Raw genomic sequence first — 25,584 nt, 5'->3', positions numbered from 1 at the left:
AATGCCACTGATCTTGCTGACGCGGCAAGACTGGGTCACCTGTAATTGCCGGCTTCTGATAAAGTTACAAGGTGTTTGATAATGGCCGACAAGATGCATGATGCTGCACAAAGCAAAGCAGAGCCCTGGCAACAGGAATCCGACCAGCGCATCAGCCTGCTGGCCTGACAGCAGCCAGTGTGTGCCACTACCAGCACGCTGGGGCCTCCTTGTCGGTTACGCCGAGGATCGCATGGTGTCTCAGTTGTTCGTTTCATCCGCTGTGGCGCAAAAAGTGGTTCGCAACATTCAGAATTTGGCACATTGTAAGCTAATGTACCTGAATCGGGACTGTTGAAAATTTGTATCACCGATATTCTACTTATTTGCTTGGTCTCAGTACATTGTAACAGGAGGTGGAGGGAAAAGCCATTAAAATGACGGCTTGAAGAGTCCTTCACCCCCTTTGTGAACAATGACAGCAGCTTCAGGACAGCACAATATCACAGCACTGTTTATTATTTAAGTTCCACATTGTTCTAAATAATGATCAAGCTATAGAAAGAAAACTGAAAAACACTGCTTGTACAACAAAGAAAGCCACTGTAATCTCCTGTACTTGAGGGGCACACACACAAGAGACGAAAAAGATCACTAAAATAAATCAATTTTTCTATTCTGGTATTTTCGTAATCTACATTTCATGACGTACCTGCCAGGTAAAAATTAGCTCGAAACGATGTGTAATTGAAAAAAAAATACTCTATACAGTTAAACCTGGATGTAACGAAATTGAAGAAAGTCTGCAATGTATTTTGTTATATACAGGTTTTCATTACATGCAGTTTCACATGAAAACCGGGAAGTATCATGCAAAAACAAAACCAAAATGAGATGGATTTCACTACAGGTGAGCTCACCTCTCAAACATTTATTGAGGAGAAAAAAACTGCGTGATTTTAGCTGGTTTCTTCTGCATGATTGATGACATCAAGCAGCAGTCCAAAGAAGCTAACTCATGCAATGTGGCTTCATCATCCTGCGCGCCAACGGAACGATGCAAGACGTCCTACGCAACCATCACCTCTCTCACGACAGGCGTAGCAAACAGCGGATCTGCCTCTGGTGCACCTTCCTCGTCACCGCCATCGTGCATGATTTCAACAAGCACCACATCTGACATTTCTTCAGTACACACACTGCCATCGTCAGCATACAAAAGTACACCAAGTTTGACATCATCGGGCATTCCACCATTCACACGTAGCACATCCTACGCTTCAGTGACATCAGGCAGATTTTCAGGCTCCTCTTGTTGTAGATTCCAGCTTGAAAGACCTTTATTTGGGCCTTGGCATAACAATTTGAAACCTTCTGGGTTTCAAACATCTGTTTATCTTTGTCTGCTGTTCAAAACGGATGTCTAGAAGGATCTTATCTATCGCCCGACAGTGGTAGCAGCATTTCAGGCTGTTGATAATTCCTTTGTCCAATGGCTGTATCAGGGATGTGCAATTGGGAGGAAAATATGTTAACTCAATATTTGATAGCTGAAAGCCGTCGACGTGGTGCACGGAGCAATTGTCGAGCACCAAGCAGATTTGGCGACCTCATCGCTTGATGTCTTCGTTGAACTCTTTCAACCAGTCAGAAAAGATCTCCCATGACATCCACGCTTTAGAATTGGCCACATATTTAACTGGCATTCACTTTATTCCCTTGAAGCATCTGGGCTGGGCACTTTTCCCAATAACTAATGGGATTCGTTTGTCGTTGCCATCGCTGTTGGCACAAAGCAAAACCATCACACGGAGTTTGCTTTGCTTGCCACTGCGGCAGTATTCTCCTTTAAGCGCCAGCATGTGATTTGGCAACATCTGATAAAACAGAGCAGTCTCATCAACGTTGTAGATGTCAGCCGCCTCATAGCGGCTGAAAGCGCCAAGCAGCTTCTCGGCAACCCACGATGCAGGAGCATCACTGTTGGCAGAGGCAGACTTGCCGCTAATGATTTTCCCAAAGACTCCGCTTCGGTTCTTAAATCCTTGCAGCCAGCCATTGCTAACATTGAAGTCCTCATGGCCCAGGATGCACGCAAAATCCTTCACTTTCTGCTTGCCCAGTTGGCACATTTCATGCCCATGTGTCCAAAAACTACGTACAGTGCAGTCCACTTGTAACGATGACATATATAACGATATATTGGTTATAATGATAAGTCGGCTTCAGAGTATCAACTTATGCATATGGGCTATGAGAAAAAAACCATATACAGTAGACTCCCTTTAAGACGAACTCGAAGGGGCCACAAAAATCTGTTTGTCTTATCAGAAGATAATTGGCAACATCATCCAAATATCTTACTTCAAAATGGTATGTGAAGTAGACTCAAAACAGGTGGAAAATGACATAAAAAGCATTTATTTAGCTGGACATGTTAGAAAACTGTTTTCAAGTGGTACTTTTACTTGGCTTCTTCCAGTCTGTGATGGATTTTTTTTGCTTCTGTGCAAATCTTCAAGCAGCCACAAACGATGTCAACTCACCTAATTACCTTAAAAATCCTTCTGTGCCTTCGGGCTGCTGAAAAAGTTCACTGGGGAGTTAAAGCAGGCGTCTGCTGCCTCACAGGTCATCGGTGCAGGCTCCGGGCTAGTGAAAGTACAAAGGAGCGTGCTGAGTGCGCGGCAAAGCAATGCAATCTAGAGGAAACTCTAGGTGACTTTGAGCGAAGTGGAAAACAAGAAACGAGGTGAAGCATTGCAGAGGAGGAAGGTAGGCAGAAGCGCACTGTCTTGTTCTCCTCTGGAAATTGCTGCAGGTTTCGTTTGCGATACGGGCGTACTGTGTTCGTCTCATGATAACATCGTCCTCACGCGTCATACACTGTGTGTGTGAGTGAAAGCATGCGACAGTGAGCCAACGATGGCAGCTCAATCTCGCACGCGCAAAGGAGGCCAGGAGGGGTTGGGGGGGTCAGAGTGCGCAGGCCTTATCTTGAACACAATCTGCTTTGGGGGCACAATCTAGGTGGGCCAATAGGTCATAGCTTTGCGTGCGCTGTGTTCTCAACGCTCAGTTTGTGTTGAAGCAATAGACAGCACAAAGGTCACTTTGCTCGCTGCTGCTTTCGTGATTCCTCACGCCAGCGTTTTGAAAGCAAAGGTCCGTGGTCATTGAGTGTAATGTGTTCAGGTTTACCTGTGCACACTGACACCATGCTTGTCAATTTAGTTAGTAAGGGAATGTTTACAAGGGGATGTTCTACTCTAGCGGCTGCTCTGTATGGCACGGCCGTGCGAGCCCTGTTTCGAATACAATCTGTGATAGAGACAGTTTAGGTGAACCGAGGGCCGACAGCTTTGCATGTGCTTTAGCACTCGTATGCTTGCACGTCACCTGCATTCACGAAGTGATATGTCACTGTCTCCTTTTGTTTCCTTCTCTTGTATTTGCCTCTGTCCACGGGCACTCTGCGCCGCAGGCCTTCAGTAGGGTGCCTTGATATGTGCACCCCTGGGCGCAGCGCATCGAGGCACTCTAGCCTCCAGGATCGGTAAAGGTGGCGGTCACTCCGAATGTTTGTCTTAAGGGAAGACACAGGTTTTAGGACGAAAGAACAGCGAAAAAACTGACTTTTTGAAAATGGTGTTTCTGAAATCTACAGCCTTTTTTACACAGAGTGAATTTCTAAACTATTCAATCAGTGTTTTAGCCGCAGCATTGCTTCATTTCATTGATACTAGAAAAATGTGAGCCGAAATTAATACTAAAACGGCACTTCTCCTGCGAAACGCAGCTACCGTTTCACGCATCGTAGCGCGGACATCTTGGTCTCGTTTCAAAGAGCGGTCTTTTTTCTTCAATTCCCCGCCAACGCCGGCTCTATGCAGCCATTGGATTCCTTCAGTTACCGGGCCAAAGAAAGGTCCCAACGCGCTCTCTTATTCATTGTTGAGCGCCTGTGACTTGAGGGCACCACACGATTGGCAGAATTCATTTCTCATCATCTGCTCCCCACTTCAGTCATCAGTGTGCCATCTGCCATATTGCCCTAGCATCAGTGTCTGCTGCGCGATGGCCGTTTGGGAAGAAAATTTCACACAAAGAACAAGTTTGGTGGAAGAAAGGTGCGACGTACATTGATTGAAAACCGCAAGAAGTGCTCCGCAACCCAACAAAGCGTCGAAATCGTGGCGCCCGCCGGCGCTATCGCCGATCCGATCGCCGATAACTCCGATGTAGGCCTAGGCCTAACAAGCCCTTTGCCCTCTTCGCCTGCCGGAGGTACCGAAGGTAGCGTGCGTCACGACACGAAGGTTCTGCAGCCTGCAGAATTGGAAGAGGGCAAAAGGAAAACGCAGGAAAGACTGCAGCGTCTCTCATCAACTCCCGCGACGAAGAGGAAGCAAGATTTGCTAGGTGATAGCACCGATAACGAGGCGCGCCCTGTTGACAGGACTGTGTTTACCGTTGTCAGTTTAGGTGCAGTGAACACTATGCTTGCGGTGGCCAGTTGCAGCATGTGTAGTGGGGGCTTAAATATAGTCATAAAGGAGCATGAATACGGACTTGCAGTCAAGTTGCTTCTTACGTGCCTGAACTGCGGTGTGTCGTCAAAGTGGAGCTCGCCGTGCGTGCGTGGTGCACAAAAAGTGAGCCCGTTTGCTGTGAACGTTCTCGCCGCTTGCGCTATGAAGGCAACTGGAAATGGCCAAACAGCCCTGAATGATGTGTTCTCAATAATGAACATAAGCCGTTGTAGACTCCACACGAAGACATGGCAAAGCTACGTCGAGGGAAAGCTGGCACCCGCAGCCGATCGCGCGGCCCGCAACCTGACAAGCAAGTGTGCACGGTCGGTTCGCAATCTTTACACTGAGTTGTGCCTTAGCAATCCCGGAAAAATCGCGGTGTCGTACGATGGATCATAGATGACCCGCGGACATTCCTTGCACATCAGCATCGGCACCGTGATTGAACTGTTCACTAGTTTTGTGATTTAACTATGTTGTCTTGAGCCATTTCTGCGCTGCATGTGAGCGGGACCCCAAAGAAGATAATCCTTCCTTCGAAGATTGGAAGGCCAGTCACCAGTCACAGTGCCAGAAGAACACTGACAAGAAGTCAGGATAAATGGAAGTGGAGGCCGCTCTTATTCTTTTCAGGAGGTCTCTCGAACAGCACAACCTTCGCTGCACCACTGTGCTCAGTGATGGGGACAGTCGCACGTACCTTGCCTTGCAAGAGAAAAGGTGCATGGATACATAGAGATTTACAAGGAGGATTGCGTAAATCATGTGCAAAAGCGCATGGGCACAGCTTTGCACAACCTTGTAACGAAGCACAAAGCACCGCGCTTTCAGAGCCTTTGCGGAAAGGGTCGACTGACAGCAGACCTTATAACAAGGCTGAGCACATACTATGGGTGGGCGCTGAAAACGCACAAAGGAGATGTGGATGGCATGCACAAGGCAGTAATGGCTACGTACCATCACATCACCTCCAACGACACTGTTGCAAACTGTACACTTTTCCCAACAGGCCCCAACTCCTGGTGCCGTCAAAATGCTGCACAGGCCAGGTGCGAGCTTGCACCGAAACATCCTCGCAACTTGCCTCCTCATGTTTGCCAGGCCTTACTCCCCATATACGAGCGCTTGAGTGATGAAAAACTGTTTCAAAGATGCCAACGGGGAAAGACCCAAAACAGCAACGAGAGCTTCCACTCAGTGATGTGGTCGTTTGCACCAAAGGAGCGCCATGCCTCTCTCTTCACTGTGGAGGCAGCTGTGGTGGAGGCAGTGCTGAAGTTTAATGCAGGCAACTTCAAAGCGTCGGCGTCTATACTCGAAGAGCTGAGCCTCAACCCCAGCAGAGTAAGCAATGACCGCATGCATGAGAAAGACCAGCGGTGAATGAAGGCTTCAGCTCGAAAGCATGGATCTGTAGAAAACATGAATCGAGCCTTGAAAAAGCGCCACACAGGGAACAGTTCCCAAGCTGACTATCTGCCAGGGGCATACTAGCCTGTTATGGCTGGTATTCCATGATATTCCTGAATAAACGAAGTTGTGTGTGTTCTTGCAATTTTCTCAAAATGAGCTTTTCATTCACCCTGCTTGTTTGTGGCAACAATATCTCAAGATCTAGAACAGCTAGAGCTGTAATTTTTTTTTGTATATAAAGCTAAATGCATAGAGCTTGAAGTGCTGCAAGCAGATGCTTGTTTTTCATTTCCCTATAATTCTGTTTTTCCCTTTTGTTGTTGTGACCTAGTAGCCATGGTGTAAACAATGGACTTTCATGAACTGCTAAATCATTAATTATTGTTGGATTTGAAAACTGCTTGCAGCATATCACTCCTTAAAGGGGTGGAGACATCAAAATTTTCGTTCATGCGTTTGTTGATTCAAACGTTGCGTCATGCTTTAGGGAGCACGATACACACAGCGGGATTCATATATATCCGATAAATAATTTAATAATAGCATTATTATACCGAGCGATTTCGGTTTCGGTTTCTGGGCTCCGGAGGATGCTATGACGTCACAGAGGAGGAAATGCAACATGGCTTGGTCATGTGGACCATAAAAATAGTGACGTAAAACTATGCTGCGTCGTCTGCTCGCGCATACGCGTGCTCTGCCAGCAGAGGTCAACAACTGGCGATTCGAAGTGCATGTCGCGATGATTATAATTATTGCGAAGAGCGACAACAACGGTAAGAAAATATTGCGGCTTGTGAGAGTCGGTGATTCATTCCGAAGCGCCGTAATTTAGCTTTGAAGTAAACCGGAAAAGGCCTAGCAACGATATCGGCGGCACCGAACGATCAGAGGCGGTGAAGCTGCGTCGGTGCCAGAGTGACCACTCCTCGGTCGCTGATTGGCCGCTTCGCCGTACGGCTGCCGCACAAATGGATCCCGGGCCCGTCCTCTCTACGGCAAGGAAATCTCGCCGTTCGCGAGCAAAACCGCCGGCGCACGGGGGCCCGCGAACGGCAAACGGCGTGCGGCGAGCTTCCGTGCCGGTAACGTGGACGGGCTCTCACGTTGAGAAAGGCCAAGCGAACGAGAGAACGCTCCGAGCTGCCGAACTATGCGACTATGCGAGGAGAGAAGCGGACAACACGAGTGCCGCATATCCTGGTCCCTTTCGGAGTCGGCCGGCTAGTGGACGGGCTTTACACTCAAACGTGTAAAGGCCCGTCCGCACGGCAACTCGCCGCACGCAGTTTGCTGTTCGCGGGCCGCCGTCCGGCGTTCGTGTTGTCCACTTCTCTCCTCTTGTGTCCGTGCCTGCACGCCTTACCCCTTCTTTGCATTAAGAAAGGATTTCTATATGCCTGTAGCTCGGTCATAGTGGAGGCTATGCTCGGTCGCTCGGCTCAGCAGGCTCCGTAATCGGCATTTCATCGCTACTCATCATACGTCACGTTTTTGTGCTAGTGTGCTATGACGTCAATATTTTCGTTCCTCCTCTGTGACGTAGTAACTGCCGCGCTAGCGATGGGTCTCGACTACGAGAAGGAGTTTTTAATTACTTTTTGGAGCTGAAGTAAAATTATTTTCAAATGTTTGCAGCGTCCAATACCTCATTCTGGGTGTCCTTGCATACGGAAGCAGCCTACAACATGCTTTTTATAGTCTCAAAATTTGGTGTCCCAACCCCTTTAAACAATTCACCTGTCCCCTCATGCATTTATTATAGCTTTCTGTCCAGGTTTTTTTTACCTATTGTCTCCACATATAATAGTAGTGTACTTTTAATTACCTCCATAATTACTTGACCTATAAAAATAATAATTGCACTTTTGAAATCAGCTTGAAAAACTGAACAAGTCATTGTATTTTAATTGAGTTTGGTCTAAAAATAAGTATATCTCTAATCGCCACGTTAACCGAAGAGCACGTCTGAGGTGGTTCGTCTTAAGCGGATTTTTTTGCATTGAGTCTATGGGAAGCTAAACAAATGTTCTCGTGTTGTTCCTTACATGCCAGAATTTGGCTTGACCGAGTTCGTCTGAACGAGAGTTCACTGTATAATGTTATTCACCACATATGGTGAGTGGGTCACTGCTACATGCTCACTCTTTTATTGCTCACAGGGATACGATTACATCTATTCACTGGTAGGCACTCATGCGCCGGTATATACAAATAATGCCGCCATATACAGTAAAACTTGTTTAATTCGAATTTCATGGGAACGAAAAAAATGTCTGAATTAACTGAATGACGAATTACCGAGGGTGTCAAGAAAACAGTAAATAAATGCATACTGCATGAACACTCATTTATTTACTGAATGAATCAGCAAATCCTGTTTCTATTTTGCACAAAAGCAGTGCAAAAGCTGCAATTCTCATCGTCTCGTGACGGATTAGAGCTCGCAGCGGTGTAGGCCTCGCGACTTCCTTTGCAGTGTGGCCGCAACACGCATTTTTTATCCGAGACACACATTTAACTACAATGCACACACCCCAATAATTTATTTGCCAGTGAGCTCGTTGTCAACGGATCTTCCGTCCATCATTATGTAACCAGCGCTCTTCATCCGTGACAGCTTCAGCCATGTTTGTGACATTGCATGCGCATCTGTTTGCCACATACGCTCTGAATGAAAATGCGGCCTCTATCGATACTATCATGAATGGTGACCATTCAGTTCTGATGGTACGTGGCCATCATGCCCATTGATTAAAAATAAAACTATTGTTTGCTGCAACCGCCGCGTACTAAACCAGGGTCACTATTGACGCAATCATGAATGACGACTACGCAGTTATGAAGACACGCAGCCAATGCGGTGTTATGTACAGTAGTAAGCGCATGAATAAAGGCCATGAAGGCACAAATAGGCATAAAGTGTTTTGCTGTTGCTAGCATTCACGTACAATTACTGCTGATGACTACGACGATGTAGAATCCGCCGCTTCGTTTTGATTGAATGCTACAGCCGTTTTTCGCTCTTTTATGGTGCTCCATGCTCTGAGAGTTATCCAAGTTAACCGATGTGCAGCCAAGTATGTCTGGATTAATAAGAGTTTGATTCCATTAAATAATGCATACGCCTGGCAGGACCAAAGGCTGAATCCAAGTAATCCGATTTTCTGAATTGACGAAGGTTGAATTAACAAGGTTTTACTGTACAAATGATGCTGCCATGCCGGCGCTTCTTTTCTCGAGACTCGCAAAAGCTGATTGCACCTCGTTGCCAGTGGGTTTGGTTTTTCTGACAGATGCACAACCATTGAGTTTTCGTCCATGCACTCACATACACAGTTCGAGTACACTATGGGCGTATGTGCCGGCTGCTCAGCTGCAAGGAAGTCGAGCAATGATTCCTCCAATGCAGACTACTGCTGAAGTGCCAAATCGGGATATATATCTATTTCAGTGCATCTAACTTTTAATTTTTATTATAAGTATTTATGCAAGCCCATCTGTATTCATGAATAAACAATGCATGTTTACTTAAAAAAAATATTTTGTGTCACTTTATGGTAACGCTAAAAAAAATTATGGAACATATTTTTAGAAATAGGTCAGTCTGAAGGTTTTAAATCTGCAATAAGAAAATTCGATCTTGGGAGATCGCATGTGGCGAAAAAAAATTGACCCTCAGTGGGTTAAGTTTGTGTTCACGCTGTCTCACCCATCCCCTTGCTGTGCTGCAATGCACCAGATATCTACATGCGGCTATTCTCACACCAAGTAACATGAGTAGCACTAGAACATTTCTTTTTGCACTTATCTGTGTGATCTCTACGACTATCACACAATATTTGAGGGTCGAAGAAAGTTCATCTTCAGTTGGGCAAGTACGCCAACAGCGTGCACATCGGCTAAGCAATGGATGCTGCACTCCGGACTCACGTTGAAAAGATTTCTATCATAATGAGCTTTGATCATGATGGCAACACGAGTCGAGGGCGTGCAGCTTGGGAAGCAGAGGACCTGTTCATCAGATGTTAGCGCTCGCAATCAGAGCTTGTCTTCAGCGAGTGCACTCGTCACGGTAGCCCGCGGCAGCTGCAGTATCTATGCTCTGCTGCATGGACATGCAACTTGTAGGTGGAGGTTCTCTCAAGCCAACTTCGTGCGTAAGGCTTAGGCTTGACAGCCCACTCCCTGTTGCTCTCCTTTTATGGTCAGATTTGGTGGCACCAGGACAAGCAAAAATACGACAGCACTGTGCTGAATAACAAGCACAACAAAGTTTATTGCTCCAGTGGATTCGCTTGGAAGCAGGCTACTTATCACTGAGGCATTTATGCAGACGTGTGGCAAACAAAGGTTGGGCGCAACAAAGGATAGGAACGATATGTTTACTTGAGGTCCATCATCATGAATCACTCTGCTCTCTTTATCGTTGTTCAACGCTCCAACAAAGACATTCCCTCACCAGCAGGGAAGAAGTTTGGGCGTGTTAGTAGTTCAATCGTAAACTGGGATACATAGTGCAAAAACCGACACAAGGAGAAAGCAGGAACATGGGATGAGCGCTAACTTAACTTACCGATCTTAACTTACCAGAACAGTAATTGGCCTCTCTGGTGCAGTATTTGGCCACTGCCTCCTGAATGATTCCTACAATTAACCCATGGTCCTCAGTCCCCAGCAGCTGTGGAGCACCTGACCAAGGTGGCAATCAGACCTGTAATGCAGCTGAGGGTGCTAAGAATCTCCGGGTCCGGGCAGGCCGCCAGTGGAAACTGACCCTGTCAACCTTTAATTTCCGAACTCTGTCGAGTGAGGCTAGCTTAGCAGGACTCTGAGGAACTATTAGACATTGTTTGGGATATCATTGGCCTTGGTGAGGTTAGAAGAACTTGTGAGGCTTATACATTGCTGACTAACGGACATGTCCTCTGCTATAGAGGTCTCCCAGATAAGAAGCAATACGGGGTAGGATTTCTAATCCATAAGGATATACAGTAAACTCTCAGTTGTACAAACGCCGGTTTATCGAATTATTCAGAATAACAAACTTTTTAAAAATCCCCGGCAGTTTTCTTATAGATTCTATGCAAAAATGTTTCACTTAAACGAATTTCGGAACAGTCAATATCTCAGTTTAACGAACTCGTTCAGAGGACCAAGCCTTGCACTGCAGGCGACACCGATACCCGCCCTCACCAAACCGCCGCTCCAGCGGCAATGTAACATCGCTGGCGCTAAGCGCCCCTGAGGCAAAGCAGCAGTGCGGATAACGAACGGCAACAAGGCATGGCCTCCGAGATCACCTGCACAAAACGAGCAACCATGTAATATCGCAGGCCATGAACAAAGTAACATAGCTGGTGCTTACAACGCTGCCAGAGCAAAGCGGTGATCTGTCACACCACAAACCACGTGGTGCGTGTGTGTTTTTTTTTTCCGACCGGCTAGTCCGTGGCATGGTCGTCGTCTCTTTCTTTCCAGTCTCGTCGGTTCTGCGTGTGCACACAAACGACCTATGTGGTGTGTTTTTCATTGATATGTACAAATTCCATTTCACACATTTCTAACACTATGGATGCCATGTCTTTTGCTCCATGAATTGCACTTCAAACTTTTGACTCCCTATGCCATGTCTTAAGTTGGTCTAGTGAATATTCAGTTTAGTGAACTTTCAGTTAAGTGAACTATTTCTTTCGGTCCCTTGAAGTTCACTCAAGTGAGAGTTCACTGTAGTGGGCAACATTGACGAATTCTACAGCATTAATGAGAGGATAGCTGTAGTCATAATCAAACTTAATAAGAGGTATAGATTAAAAGTAGTACAAACCTACACTCCAACATCCACTCATGATGATGATGAAGTAGATCAGTTTTATGAAGATGTTGAATTGGCAATCAGAAAAGTGCAAACTCAGTATACTGTAGTAATGGGCAACTTCAGTGCAAAAGTGGGGGAAAAGCAGGTGGGTGAACAAGCAACTGGCAACCACGGCGTCGATTCTAGGAACGCTAGTTGAGCGATGCCGGTAGAATTCATAGAAAGGAATAAGCTACGAATAATGAACACCTTTTTCAAGAAGCGTAGCAACAGAAAGTGGACCTGAAAAAGCCCTAATGGTGAAACAAAAAAAAATTAAATTGATTTCATACTTTCTGCTAATCCCAGTATAGTGCAGGATGTAGAAGCAATAGGTAAGGTAAAGTGCAGTGATCATGGGCTACTGAGGGCTAGGATTCACCTCAATTTGAAGAGAGAAAAAGTAAAATTGGTCAAGAAAAAACAGGTCAACCTAGAGGCAGTAAGGGTAAAAGCAGACGAATTCAGGCTGGTACTTGCAAACAAATATGGAGCCTTAGAACAGAGAGATGAAGATGACATACAGGGAATGAATGAGACCATAACTAGGCTGGCTTCAGAGGCAACAATTGAAGTGGGACGCAAGGCACTAAAGCAACCAGTAGGCAAGCTCTCTCAAGTAACAAAGGACCTAATAAATAAACGACAAAGAATGTATGCTTGAGCATGACAGGGCTTGGGTGCATTCTAGTGCCCATATGGGGCGAACATATTCGCTCGCTACCAGGTCGCGGTAAGTCGGACTTCTAGATTTGTCGCGCGCCCATCGGCATGTTTTGTGGATAGCGACTCGGCTAGCAGGCATTGATCTATGAAAGGTGCAATAAATGCCCGTGTGATTGTTTGCACTACTGTGTTGTCGTTCCTTTGTCCCGAGAGCACAGGTGTGAGAGACCCCACAGTCTTAAGACCTTTTCTTTCTTTAAGCCACGTATCTTTGAGGTCCTGGTAGACAAAATGACTGATCACTCCACGCTCTCTGCCCGACTTGGTTGCCATCTTGTGAATGCCGAAAATTTCCTTTAAAGGTTGCTTTAAATTCAAGTTTCTTGCAAGATCATTGACCTTAATTAAAAGATTTTCACCTGCAGTCTCAGGAATTCCAGACGTTTCTATTTTCAGACGTCTGCTGTGCCACTTGAGGTCATCAAACAAAAGCTGGGCATGACTTTAGCTTGATCCTCTTCTCAAGTTTGTCATTCTTGCATTTAATGTTCTTTATTTCTCTATCTTGTCCGCTCAAGCATTCCTGAATTTTATCAAAGTGATCCAACACCAACTGAATTGACCTGTCTATTCTGTCGATCTTTTCATTCTGAGAAAGAAGTTAATTTCTTGTGGATGTACAACCATCATAATCTTAAGCTCAGTATCTCCTCTTCGATTAGCAAATTGTGGGGTACAGTACTCTTGGGTTGCCTGCAGGCCTCATAATTGCATGTTACCCGACATTTCCTTTTTGGTATACCCCTGTTCACTCATGCCTGAGCATATTGAAGCATGAAAACAGAATTCGAACTTGGTGCACGAAATAGCATTTGTGGCATCTTTTTGTGCAACTGCAACACTTAGTCATCTTTGTGCCCCTAACTCATTCGTCACCAAAACCAATCGCTTGGCAGCACCACAGCACATGAAAAGTCTTGCACACAAAAAAGAGAGAAAGAGAAGGCTAACCAACCTATAAAACACAGCAGAGGTTATGCGATGTTCTTTCCTCACTGTATGCTGCTGAAACATGCCCCTGTGCAAAGCATTCATTGACGCAAAGTTAAAGCATGTTGCGGGGACAGACATTGAGAAGAAGAAAAATATTTGCATAAAAGGTGAGAACTGTGATCACAAGCTCCACATAACATGCTAGAAGCCGTTGTGATGACTCTCTGCCTTATGTCTCTAGGATATATCCTGGCCAGAGTGCTAACCAGTGCTTGAATAACCGCAGCAGTGTGTGGTAAGCATTTAACTGAGGTGTGTGCTTCTAGGCTCACGAGGTGCTTCAGGCTGAGATGGACGTGGTGAAGAAGGGCATGGGCCACGGGGATCTCAGCTTAGAGGCCTACTGCCAGGTGTGGGACGAGTGCCTCGCTCAAGTGTTATTCCTGCCTGCCCAAAACCGATACACACGTGCTAACCTTGCCTCCAAGAAGGACCGCATTGAATCACTGGACAAACGCCTGGAGGTGAGCCCTCTTCTCACCACAATGTGGTCATGCTATTCTCTGGCATAGCAAGTAAAGGAGAGTATTTGTAGTGCCCACAGTTTGTGATAGCTGCTTTATTTTTTGTTAGAAATTTTTGTTGTGCAAATTGTGGCATGCTACAATACTAGTTCTATTACAAGGTGATAAACTGCCAAAGGATACTTCCTAACGCAGAGTGCAACTGATTCCTGGGCAAGGAATGTTCTTGGGAGCACGGGAAAACTCACAGAGCTCAAAGTATTTTTTTTTTTTTTTTTTTGCAGATGCACTTCTTGAAGTACAGCATAGACCGCTTATAATGTAAGACGCCAGAGTCGCAAATAGCTGCTCTATAAGTGGTACTGCACTATAGCTAATACAATTTGAAAAGGCTGCACATGTGCAAAACATGTAGACTAATTAGTCACACGTATGTCTAGAATGGAAGCCTGCAATCAGGATGTGTGCATCAGTTCAGATTGACAAATGTTGAAAAGTCGTCATCCAAGGACTTGCAATCTTCGCATGAAGAAGACAACGTAACACAGAAACGAGAGAGAGAGAGAGAGAGAGAGAGTAACAGAAACATGCCACATAGAGGAAAGTAAATTGCCCACTCATCTTTCAGGCCTGCTCAATCACTCACCATTCCCTGCTGCACTGCCATGAACCTCACAGGCCCAATATAGAATGGCAACCGAACTTTTGCGTGCCGTACGGTGCCTTGTTCAATTCTTGGACTGATTGCCGGATGCGATTTCACGCATCCGATGCAATGGTGTTACACATACCAGTTGTGCCCTCATCTTCATTGTTGACATGTTTCCTCTCCTTTCCAAGTGCCGTACACAGTCACTGAAAAGCATTTCGTTGACTTGGCACCCTTTGGTCGCTGTCTACCGACGAGGCAGCACTGTTGGACCGAGTCATGTCAAGGCCTGCCCTTGACACCCGTAGACAATTGAATGTAGATCGCACAAAAGGGCTGAGCAAAGGGCAGTGTGCTTGAAGAGGAGCTTGGGCTTGCGCGCGATCGGCCATAAATCAGCCAGTTGCCAACCAAGTTTGTATGTGTATTTACTGCTAGGAACAAGAAAAGCTCATGTGCGGACATAAATCTTAAAGGTTCCAAACTAATTTGCGCAACACAGCTTAAACTGAAAGCGTCACAAAGTCAAGGTTGTGCGCACTAGGTATGTACCGCTGGGAATGCGCCGCTCCAAAATTACAAAAGATCCCTTGAAGTTCTCCAATGCTTGGTGCAATCAAACTCACGTCACACAGGTTCCTCAAGGACAGCAACCCGACGCTTTATCAGGATGCACCACAAACGTACCGGGTATGTGCACCTTTTCCATGAACGGCTGTCGTGCCACGGCTTTTGTGAGCTGCGCCATGAATGCACTAGGTATGTGCCACTGTGGCAAGCGAGGAAACCATTCTCAGCGTTAGCAGGCATTGGCGCAGCATGTCCAGAAAGGATCAAATTAAATCGTATTTTATTCTCCAGCAAGTATCTGGATGGTCACCTGGGCTAAAAGCTGTACGAACAGCTTGACGAAGGCCCAGGAAACCATTACATGGCAGCAGCAGACAGAACGAAATAACAATAGTGACACAGAAGTAGTCATCAAATCAAATTAAGTACAGCAAACAAGTACAGCATCAAATCAAGTACAGCAATAACACACAAGTTTTCTTAAACGACATATGAAGAAATACGGATTACATGCGCACAAAGGATGTTCGCAGTTGTTTTCGACTAAAACCAGCAGTATCCTTATGTTTATTGAGAAAAAATGGCAGATTGTGAGCCAAGGATTGCAGCTTGTAGTAATCGGTTCTAAACTGTGGTAAGGACCAAGTGTCAGTACAACGAGTCTTAACTATTGGTGTACGATATTAAGGGAAGCAAGTTGTGTGAGGAAATTACTCATACCTGTGGAAGAAAAGTATGTTATTTGTAACAAACGAAATTCATATATATTATCTACACGGATCAAATTGAATGATGCTATTGTGGGATTAACACTTGACGTTGGTTCAATGTTAACAATAAGGCGAATAATTTTCCTCTGCAATACAAGAAGCTTGTTCATATTTCTTTTAGTTGTTGTAGCCCATACCAATGTACAATAGTTAATGTGAGAAAGAAATAGGGCCTAATATATTTGTAGTTTAGCGCTTGTGGGAAGAAATGTGCGGCAGCATGAGATTACACCTATAACTGCAGACAGTTTTCTGGAGATGCAAACAGCATGAGCGTCCCATTTTAGATGGGCAGGAAAATACACACCGGGAACCTTGTGCTCGGTGACTGTTTCTGTATGCTGGTCTTGAAAAATGAATGAATTCACTGGAGGAACTGCTTTATTCTGAGCACGAAAAATAACTGCTTTGGATTTAGTTGGGTTTACTTCGATTTTATTTACTCTAGTCCATGCCGATAGTTTAGTAAGGATATCATTGCATTTTGGCTCTAGTGTACTAATATTACTCCCTGAAGTAAGTAAGGTGCTATCATCAGCATAGATTACGAATTCTACTGTGGTGTCGATATTTATGATATCATTGATAAAAGTATTAAATAAAAGGGGCCCCAATATACTTCCTTGTGGCACGCCACCTGCAATTGGTAAGAATGATGATCTTTGGTTGTTAATATACACGCACTGGTACCTATTTTCTAAGTAGGATTTAAGATTTAACTAAAGCCAAAGCTGTACCACGAATTCCATATGATGAAAGCTTACTAATGAGAATACTGTGATCAATGGAGTCAAATGCTTTACTAAAATCGAGGAAAATTCCGGCTGTTAGTAAATTATTATGAATATTTTCCAAAATTATTTCCTTCAGAGCTAACAAGACGGCTTCAGCCGACCGCCCCTTCCTAAAACCATACTGTGAGTTTGTCAAAATACTGTGCTTGTCATAAAAGTTTGTAATGCGAGAAAGAATAATTTTTTCCAATCCCTTCGAAAAAACTGGGAGGACAGAAATGGGACAGTAATTGGACGCGAGGTTGTGATCACTGCCTTTGTACAATGCAGATACCCTTGCACATTTGATGGAAGTTGGAAATATACCTGTCTCAAGGACAAGAATAAATATATGAGCAAGGGCAGACGTTAACAATTCTAATACATACTTAACGGGTTTAATTTGAATATCGTTTGTATCCAATGATCTACTGTTTTTTAGGCTTATGAATGTGCTGTATATTTCATTTTCATCTGTAGGAGCAAAAAATACGCTTTCAGCACAGCTATAAGCTAGGGTAACTGTATCCAAGGGAGTACTAATCGGTCTTGCAGCGTTTACAAAATAATGATTGAAGTATTCAGCTATACTAATCGGTCTTGCAGCGTTTACAAAATAATGATTGAAGTATTCAGCTATGTCACGATCTCCAAGTTCACGGCCATTAATAGTTATCTTTCTCGGAATTGAATGCGAGTCATCCCGTCCAAGGACATTGTTTATAACTTTCCATGCAGCACAAGGTCGTTGCCTATTTATATCTGCAAACAGTTTCTGGTAATATGCAGTCTTCGCACGTTTAATCAGGAAAGAGGAGCCTGGTTGTCGCGTGACGCATTTTCAGCGTTCGCATACTGGCACGCCATGCATTTTGGATACCACACATAGACTTCGTGGCGGTGGCACTAGATGGTGCAGAGTGTTCTTAGGGAAGCGCAAAAGAGAAGTCCTGCGGCAGAAGGTGCCTCACACTTAACTAGTTTCGACGGTGGCAATACATTGTGTTGCTATATTCGTTCATTGCTCACGCATTACCTTCAACAGTCATCGTGAGATGGGTTCTGCCGCTTTATTTATTTATATTTTTTTAAACATATTGTGTTTTTTCTAGAGGTGTGCGAATACCAAGCAGTAGATTTCGAACTGAATATCAAATGAAGAAAGTAAAGAGGAATATTGAATGAAATAATAAATATGAAAAAGTTTTTCTCTAAATTTAATGCTTACAAATTTGGGGCAAGAAAATACGCTGCTGCACATGCTAGTCTCCTAGCATTGCATAACAAGGATATAGCAAGCATCGGGAACTTCGGTAGACATCAATCAAGATATACTGTGTGGTCTACTCTTGTTAAAGGGCATGCCAAATTAGTATGCCAGTACTGATTATAGCTCAGTTCTAATATATGAACGTCTGGAAAATGTTTTTTTATCAATAGTTCCATTGAATAGAATGAAGTGCCTCTTTTTCCTCTGAAGCTAATGGATTAGTGTAATTCTGTTGTGCTGAATACCAATGAGGTTCACAGTTTAATAATAGAGCTATTAATTGTGGCATTCTTTTACTTATTGCATAAAATGTTTTGCATTCCAGTTTTCCTCCAAAATACAGAAGGGCTATCACAAGTTTACGGCAGCTGTGTTATTATAATACCAATCTACACAACAGATGAAATGACCGTGCATCACGTGACTCAATCACTGCTCCACACGTACCCAGTGCCGACAGTAGCGAGCAGGTGCCACACATGCTATTTGACTGTGTTGTTCAGCGTGATTTGCCACCTGTCAAAGATTCAGAAATCTGGAGGGCCATGGCTAATTCGTACGAGGCACCCCCTTCGTTCACTGTCCATGCAAATGTATGCAGCCGAGCAGTCAGCACACTAGTTACATGACACTTTTGCTTCCGCTGTTTAAATCCAAAACTAGTCTTGTGGTGGGTTTCCCGAAGCTACGAAAGGAGACCAATGTACATCTACAAATGACGTCTGGAATGAGAGGTCGCCGTACAATGTGTCACAAAGATGGTGGCCGTTAACAACTTTGTTGCCATCCCATGTACTAGCTTTCGTTTCCAAGGCGGTTCGGCAGCTCTCTGAGTATCACACAGCTGCTGCGAATAGATCTAAGTCGATTTGGCACCAAACTAAGTAAATGTATTCACCGACGTGCCCAGTGAAGCATAGCTATTAGGCGTAATGGCTTAGGTAGTGTGACCGTGATGAAAATTCGCTGCTGGCCAATGTAGTAATGGGCCATGAACCATTGCGGAATGCTTGTCACTAATATGTTTGTACGAGTGGCTCATCAGTGATTGACCCCAAGATCATGCTTGCAGGTTAGAGTGAAGGCTGTTGAAGTGGCAAGAAGTTCGTTGCCGCGTATCCAACACAATCTGCGTGCCTATTGGCAACTAATCGGCCCGATATTTGCACATGCTTTTGCACTTTATGAAATACACTATGGTTTTGTTGCTGTTCCCTTTGTGTGTGTCGCATTATTATATGGATCAGTCCAGTCAACTAGACGAACCTTGTACCTACAGAGGCGAGCCAGGCCAACGCAGCAGCGTTTTGCAAATTGCGGCATTCGGGCGCTATGTATTCGATCCCCACATCGGGCCGGCATCAGGGAATGCTCGCAGTGACAAAGCCCGCTACTGCGTCAGCCCACATTCATGTGTCGGCCCGGATTTCAGCATGATGCAGCAAAGAGTTCTTCAGGGGCTCATATTTTAGAAAGAAGTAAAACTGGCAAAGCTTCCATGTTTCCACTGTGCAAAAGAATGGTTGCAAAAGCCAGCAGACGAGCATCTTGAAGGCCAGGTGCATGTAACAGACAAATCGCAACAGTGCATTGTGTGCTGTTTGATGTCGGTTTCTAAACACTGCTTTTCATCTGTTTGAAAGTGAACTCGAAGAAGCATTGGTCTCTAGGTGCTGTTTTGATTGGCAATGCCATAAAGTCATAGACTAAACAGATCTCAAAGAGTGCTGCTTCTTGGGTGAGTTCGTACTTGAAACATGGGCTTGGATGGGGCTCTTGGAAGACTAAGATAGAGTGAAGCACACCCATATGTTGCCTTCTGTACCATACCTCAGCACGGCATAAACAGATCTCAATGCGCACATGAAATAGTGCGCACCTGTCACACCCAACACACTGTCCTGCCACCCTTTAAGCATTTTTGCTATGTGCATGACAAGGCTTCATCAGAAATGCCACTTCACATCAAAAATTAGGCGCATCAGCTGGTTAGGCAGTAGAGGGGGTAATGTAGGAGACTGGGTAATGAATGCAGGTTTGTTGAATTATTTGTGTTGCATTTGATGCCACCATTATCCCTCTGGGGTCGCTTTTTTTCTTCCTTTCCCCCTTTGTGTAAACTTTATCGGGCAAGTATCTTGTGGTAATAATTCAAGCTGTTAGAAATTATCATATAAAAAAGATATAGTACATAGCAAAGCACCACAAACGTAGATGGTGCTCGTAAAGGTAAGCAAGGTAAATTTAAAGGGGGACCCTGCGCTTGAAAACTTTTTTTTAAATTCTCGATCGATTTTGATGAAACTTGCGGAGTTTATGTATTTCAATGTACTAGTTTTAAATATACATCTAGTTTTCTTGCAGAATAAATGAACTTCCAGAAATTGAAGACATTCAGCTTTATTGCATAGTTTGCTTAGAGGTGAGCTATTTACCAAACGATATATGGCATAACAACAATTGACATACGGAAATGATTTGGAACTAACAAAACATGCAAATTAACAAGAATGGTGTTCTAACCCAATTTTATATAAAATGGGAACATTGCAAACTTCAGTGAGAAATCCATCTAACTGCAAAAAAGCGAATTTTTTTTAAATTTCTAATAAATACAACAACATTATTTCGTAAATTTGCACTCTGCACAGCTTTGCCTTTCTGGGGAAAAAAAGAATTACAGTGATATCACAAGTATAAGCAGAGATAATGCACCTCCAATATGGCATCATCATCAAAATTGTGGTTTTTGAGAAAACAAAAAACATTTCACAACTGATATATTGAAAGAAAGTTTGAAAAAACTGCACCAAAAGCCATCAGTAGGCACCGGGTATCATTTGTGGCCGTTGCCCGTCGACAACATAGTATGCACTGCAAGTATGTTTACTTTAAAAAGGCTGCGCATGTTCAGGCCCCAAATTCTCACGGCGAGCTCCATCCCGACGCAACTTCACCGGAAATCACGCAAACCACAGTCAGTTTTGTTGTGAGGCCATAATCTTGATAGCTTCGCAGAATCACAGCAAGTATCACACAAGAGAACGCCAAGAAGATTGTTCACTGCTGCAAATTCGACAACAACGTACGGAGCTGCAGGCTCCACAACCGAGGCTGTTGAACTATCGTTCAACAAAACGCCGAATCTTTCGCTACGTGGTCGGCGTAGATGCCATCTTGTCAAACGTAGCTTGCTCATGCACTCTTATCGTATCCACTTCCTCTTCAGTTACGACAGCTGTGTCAATCCTTACGAGAGTGTAATACCGGTGTCACACGGTCACTTTCGATCACAATCATGTCGATCCGGATCAAAATTCTCGACCACGATTTGCTCCTTCGCACAGCTTGCGCAAAGGAACCAATCGCGACCAAGAATTTCAATCCGTATCGCGCTTAATTGCAATCAGAAGATGATCATGCGACACCTATATAACAGGTGTGTGGAGATGCGTCATCCGGCAGAGCAGTTGAGGCGTCGACGTTCGGCAGCGGTACTTCAGCAGCGACCTGCCGGTAACCTGTGCCGACTGCAATGACGGAATCGCTTTCAGAAGTTCTTTGCGTCTTGCACGTTTCCACTCGTAACGATTCATAAAACGAAACTTTGTCGGACCTCCTGCATATCTAGCGTTGCACTCAGAGACTAAGGCAAATTGACGGCTGTTGTTGTTTGAGCATTCGTGGTCTTTAGAGCCAATCACTAGTCGCTACCTTCGCCACGTGCTCAGACTGGCCAATACTAGCATGTGTGACGAATTTCTTTTGCTGTTGTTATTTTGGGACCGCAGAGCCAGCAATGTTGCCAACCGATGAATAAAAAAGTCAGAAACATGAGCTTTCGAATGATACCAAAATGGTGCTGGCAGAGCATGTAGTTATCAAGCTATGTGCGGCGAAAATTGGGAGCGATTTGTCCCCAATTTAAAGGGCAACGCTAGCGGATTTTTGGTCCCAAAGACGCAGGTCGCGTGTTTCTATTTACGCGGAGATGCTATACATAGCCGCCACTCGAGTACGTTCATGGTTCATAATGGTTCGACGCGGATGGATAAGGCGCTAAAGAGCGATAAGGGCTTATAATGATCGGAACGTCATCAATGCTCCTTGAGCCGCCGTTGGCACCAGTTCATGTCGCCACTGCCCTATCATTAGTACTGGTCTAATCAAGTTGCATAATATTGGTAGTTACACCAGGGTATGTGGAGATAAGCAAGTGGCACAATGCTTATGCTGCTTATGCATATTAAGTCTAACTCCCACAGGAGTTCCTGTGCGATGTTTTTTTTTTCCCTGGACGCCGCACAATAGTTTGTTTAATATGCGTCATGTGTGGCACCTGCGCCTTACTGTTGTTTCGGCTGGAAGAGAGAGAGAGTGATGGTAAAGAAGGAAAGTACGCTTGATTACAGCGATATGGCTCGTGGTGCGAGAAACCCTCCAAGCCCCACGATTATCCCAGCTTTTGTAGATCGAAGCGCCTCGCACACCATGACCAACTTCTTATCACATCCCTTTATCCCCTTATCCAGACTGAAAATTTTCGTCCAGTGTTACTTCAGCTTCCGCACGCAACTTTTCTTTCAAGATAACCTAGGCGGTGTATTTTGGCAAGCCTATTCTCACTTAGCAACAGCTGGCTGAGCAGATTGTGTGCCCAGGCATAATATCTTCCTAGTCCCGCCAAGTACCTAGAAGGATCTAGGGCGCTCGCCGTGGTGCTTCGAGGGAAAAAGTACCTAGAAACGTGGTACACGCAAGCGGCGCAGTGGTTGAGCACTGGGCTTGGGCGTAAGTAGAAACACGCACCCAGGTCACCGCTTAGAGTAAAGGATTGGTTATGGCGTGAGCCAGGACACACCAGCACATTTGAACCAAAATGGATGAATGGGACAAAAGTTGAACTAAATACCAAGCTAGAAACATTGCATGCAGGCACTACAATGTCCAAAAACACGCACTTCATGCGGCGTACACTCTGTATCCACTGCTCTAGCTTGTCACAGAAGCGTGGCCACGTTGAAAAATAAATAATTTTTGTTCCCAGCTGTGTGGTCTCAAACGTGCCCTTGGGACAAAGGAATAATAACACAGTAGTGCAAACAATCAAAAGGGGCATTTATTGCACGTTTTATATAGCAATGTCAGCTAGCTTAATTACTATAAATAGAACATGCAGATAGACGCTGACAAATTCAGTAAATCTGACCCACTGCAACAGGATATTGTCACGTAGTAATGACGGTGAAGAAAGCAGCAAAACTAAGAATAACAAAACTAGCATTTTATTGGGCAAACTTGTGCATTCAAAAACAGGCTACACTCAAAGAACAGCGACAGCAGCGAACACAGGCGGCGATCGGCGAAAATCTGATCAGCGGCTCAAGTACGTCAGCTTTTATACATCAGTCATCGAAGATTGCAGAGTAATTGCTGGTGCCCACGTGTCTTCCAGAAAGTTCTACACTATTCGCGTCGTGCATACATGAAATCAGATTACGCAAGGTTCGGTGACAACAGACAGCAGATAGAACCATCGATAACGTTCAAGAAACTTCCTATACATGCAGGTGCATCCTGTGCTGTGCGATAACGTTTGTTAGACGGTGAAGCGTGGTCACTCGATAAAGATAAACAATTGCACATGTCAATACCCCCCTCTTAAAAACATCAACCCGATGCCACAAACAAGTGAAAGTAATAAACAAAAATACCCATAGAAACGAAACAATAAAATAAGGAAGTTTGTCAGTGTGCATAAAAGGGCTTAAGACGCAACACATGGACCACTTCAGATCGTGCGCGCCGCCGCTGTGAATGCAAAATGCCGTCTGGCACGACCTCATAGTCCAGTGTGCCAATACGTCAGATGATCTTGTAGGGTCCGAAATAGCGTTGCAATAGTTTCTCACTGAGTCCTCGGCGGCATATTGAGGGTCGAAACCCAAACACAGTCACCGCGTTGGTACTCGACGTAGCGTCATCAGAGGTTGTAGTGTTGGCTGTCAGTACTCTGCTGGCTCTTGATCCGTTGGCGGGCGAGCTGTCAGGCTTCTTTGGCGCGCTGGAGATAGGTGGCGAAGTCAAAATTCTCTTCGTCGGTGATGTGTGGCAGCGTGGCATGCAGAGTCCTCATCAGGTTCCATCCGTAAACCAGCTTGAACGGCATGATCTGTGTTGTTTCCTGCACCGCCGTGTTGTAAGCGAAGGTTACATACGGCAGGACGGCATCCCAGGTCTTGTGTTCAACGTCGATGTGCATTGCTAGCATGTCGGCGAGGGTCTTATTCAGGCGCTCCATACGACCATTCGTGTGTGGGTGGTAGGCAGTTGTCCTCCTGGCTTGTCTGGCTGTACTATAGAATGGCTTGGTTGAGCTCCGCTTTAAAGGCCCTTCCTCTGTCGGGGATGAGGACTTCTGGGGCACCATGTCACAGCAGGCTCTTCTCAACAAAAAATTTCGCCACTTCGGCTGCACTACCTTTTGGCAGAGCTTTCGTTTCAGCGAAGCGGGTGAGGTAGCCCATCGCCAAGACGATTCACTTATTTCAGATTGTTGACATCGGAAAGGGTCCCAACAAGTCCATCTCGATATACTGAAATGGTTGACAAGGAGGCTCGATCAGCTGTAGTAATCCCGCTGGCCTTGTCGGCAGTGGCTTGCATCACTTACAGTCTCGGCATGTCTTGACATAACAGCCGACGTCGGCAGTCAGGCGCGGCCAGTAATACTTTTCCTGTATCCTCGATAGCGTACAGGAGAATCCGAGGTGCCCAGCAGTCGGATCGCCATGTAGGGCATGCAGTACTTCTGTAGACAGTGCTGAGGGAACAACAAGAACGTAGTTGACGTGAACTGGTGAGAAGTTCTTCTTTATGAGTAGCTTGTTTTGAAGCGTGAACGGAGACAAACCACACTTAAATACCCTAGGGACAACGTCGGTGTTCCCTTCCAAATACTCAACGAGACCTTTAAGCTCCGGGTCTGCTCGTTGCTGTTTAGTGAAGTCTTCCGCGCTTATTATTCCAGGGAAGGCGTCGTTGTCCTCGTCGTCTTGCTGTGAGGGATCGATGGGGGCACGTGATAGGCAGTCGGTGTCAGAGTGTTTTCGTCCGGACTTGTAGATTACCGTGACGTCATTTTCTTGCAGTATGAGGCTACACCGTGCCAGCGGGGTCTTTTATGTTAGCTAGCCAACACAACGCGTAATGGTTGCTGACGAGTTTGAATGGCCTGCCATATAGGTAAGGGCGGAATTTTGCTGTGGCCCACATGATGGCGAGGCATTCCTTTTCAGTCGTAAAATAATTGCCTTCCGCTTTTGGCAGCAACCTGTTAGCATACCATATCACCGGTTCAAGTTCGTCTTTCCTCTGGACTAGGATGGCACCAAGGCCTAGGCTACTGGCGTCAGTGTGAATTTCGGTATCGGCGTCCTCGTCGAAGTGTGCAAGTACTGGTGGCAACTGCATGCATCGTTTGAGTTCTCTTGAAGTGCATCGCCCTGCGGTGTTTCCCACTTGAACTCGACACCACATTTAGTTGACGTTTCAGCGGCTCAGCGATGCTTGAAAAGTCCTTGAC

The 25,584-nt window shown here is 45.1% G+C and overlaps 1 protein-coding gene across 2 annotated transcripts in view; it reads left to right on the top strand.

The window, feature by feature from the left end:
• Nucleotides 1-25,584, top strand: part of Cdc5 (cell division cycle protein 21) — a 171,759-nt gene that overhangs the window by 119,735 nt on the left and 26,440 nt on the right. For both annotated transcript variants that reach the window (XM_075697261.1, XM_075697260.1), the window contains exon 11: nt 13,770-13,967. In XM_075697261.1, the coding sequence (XP_075553376.1) occupies nt 13,770-13,967 (198 nt within the window). The remainder of the gene's footprint in view (nt 1-13,769; nt 13,968-25,584) is intronic.

This window comes from Dermacentor variabilis, chromosome 6 (genome assembly GCF_050947875.1).
Source record: "Dermacentor variabilis isolate Ectoservices chromosome 6, ASM5094787v1, whole genome shotgun sequence".
NCBI lineage: Eukaryota > Metazoa > Arthropoda > Arachnida > Ixodida > Ixodidae > Dermacentor > Dermacentor variabilis.
Note: the sequence above shows the minus strand (reverse complement) of the source record. Positions and strands in the feature narration are given on the sequence as shown.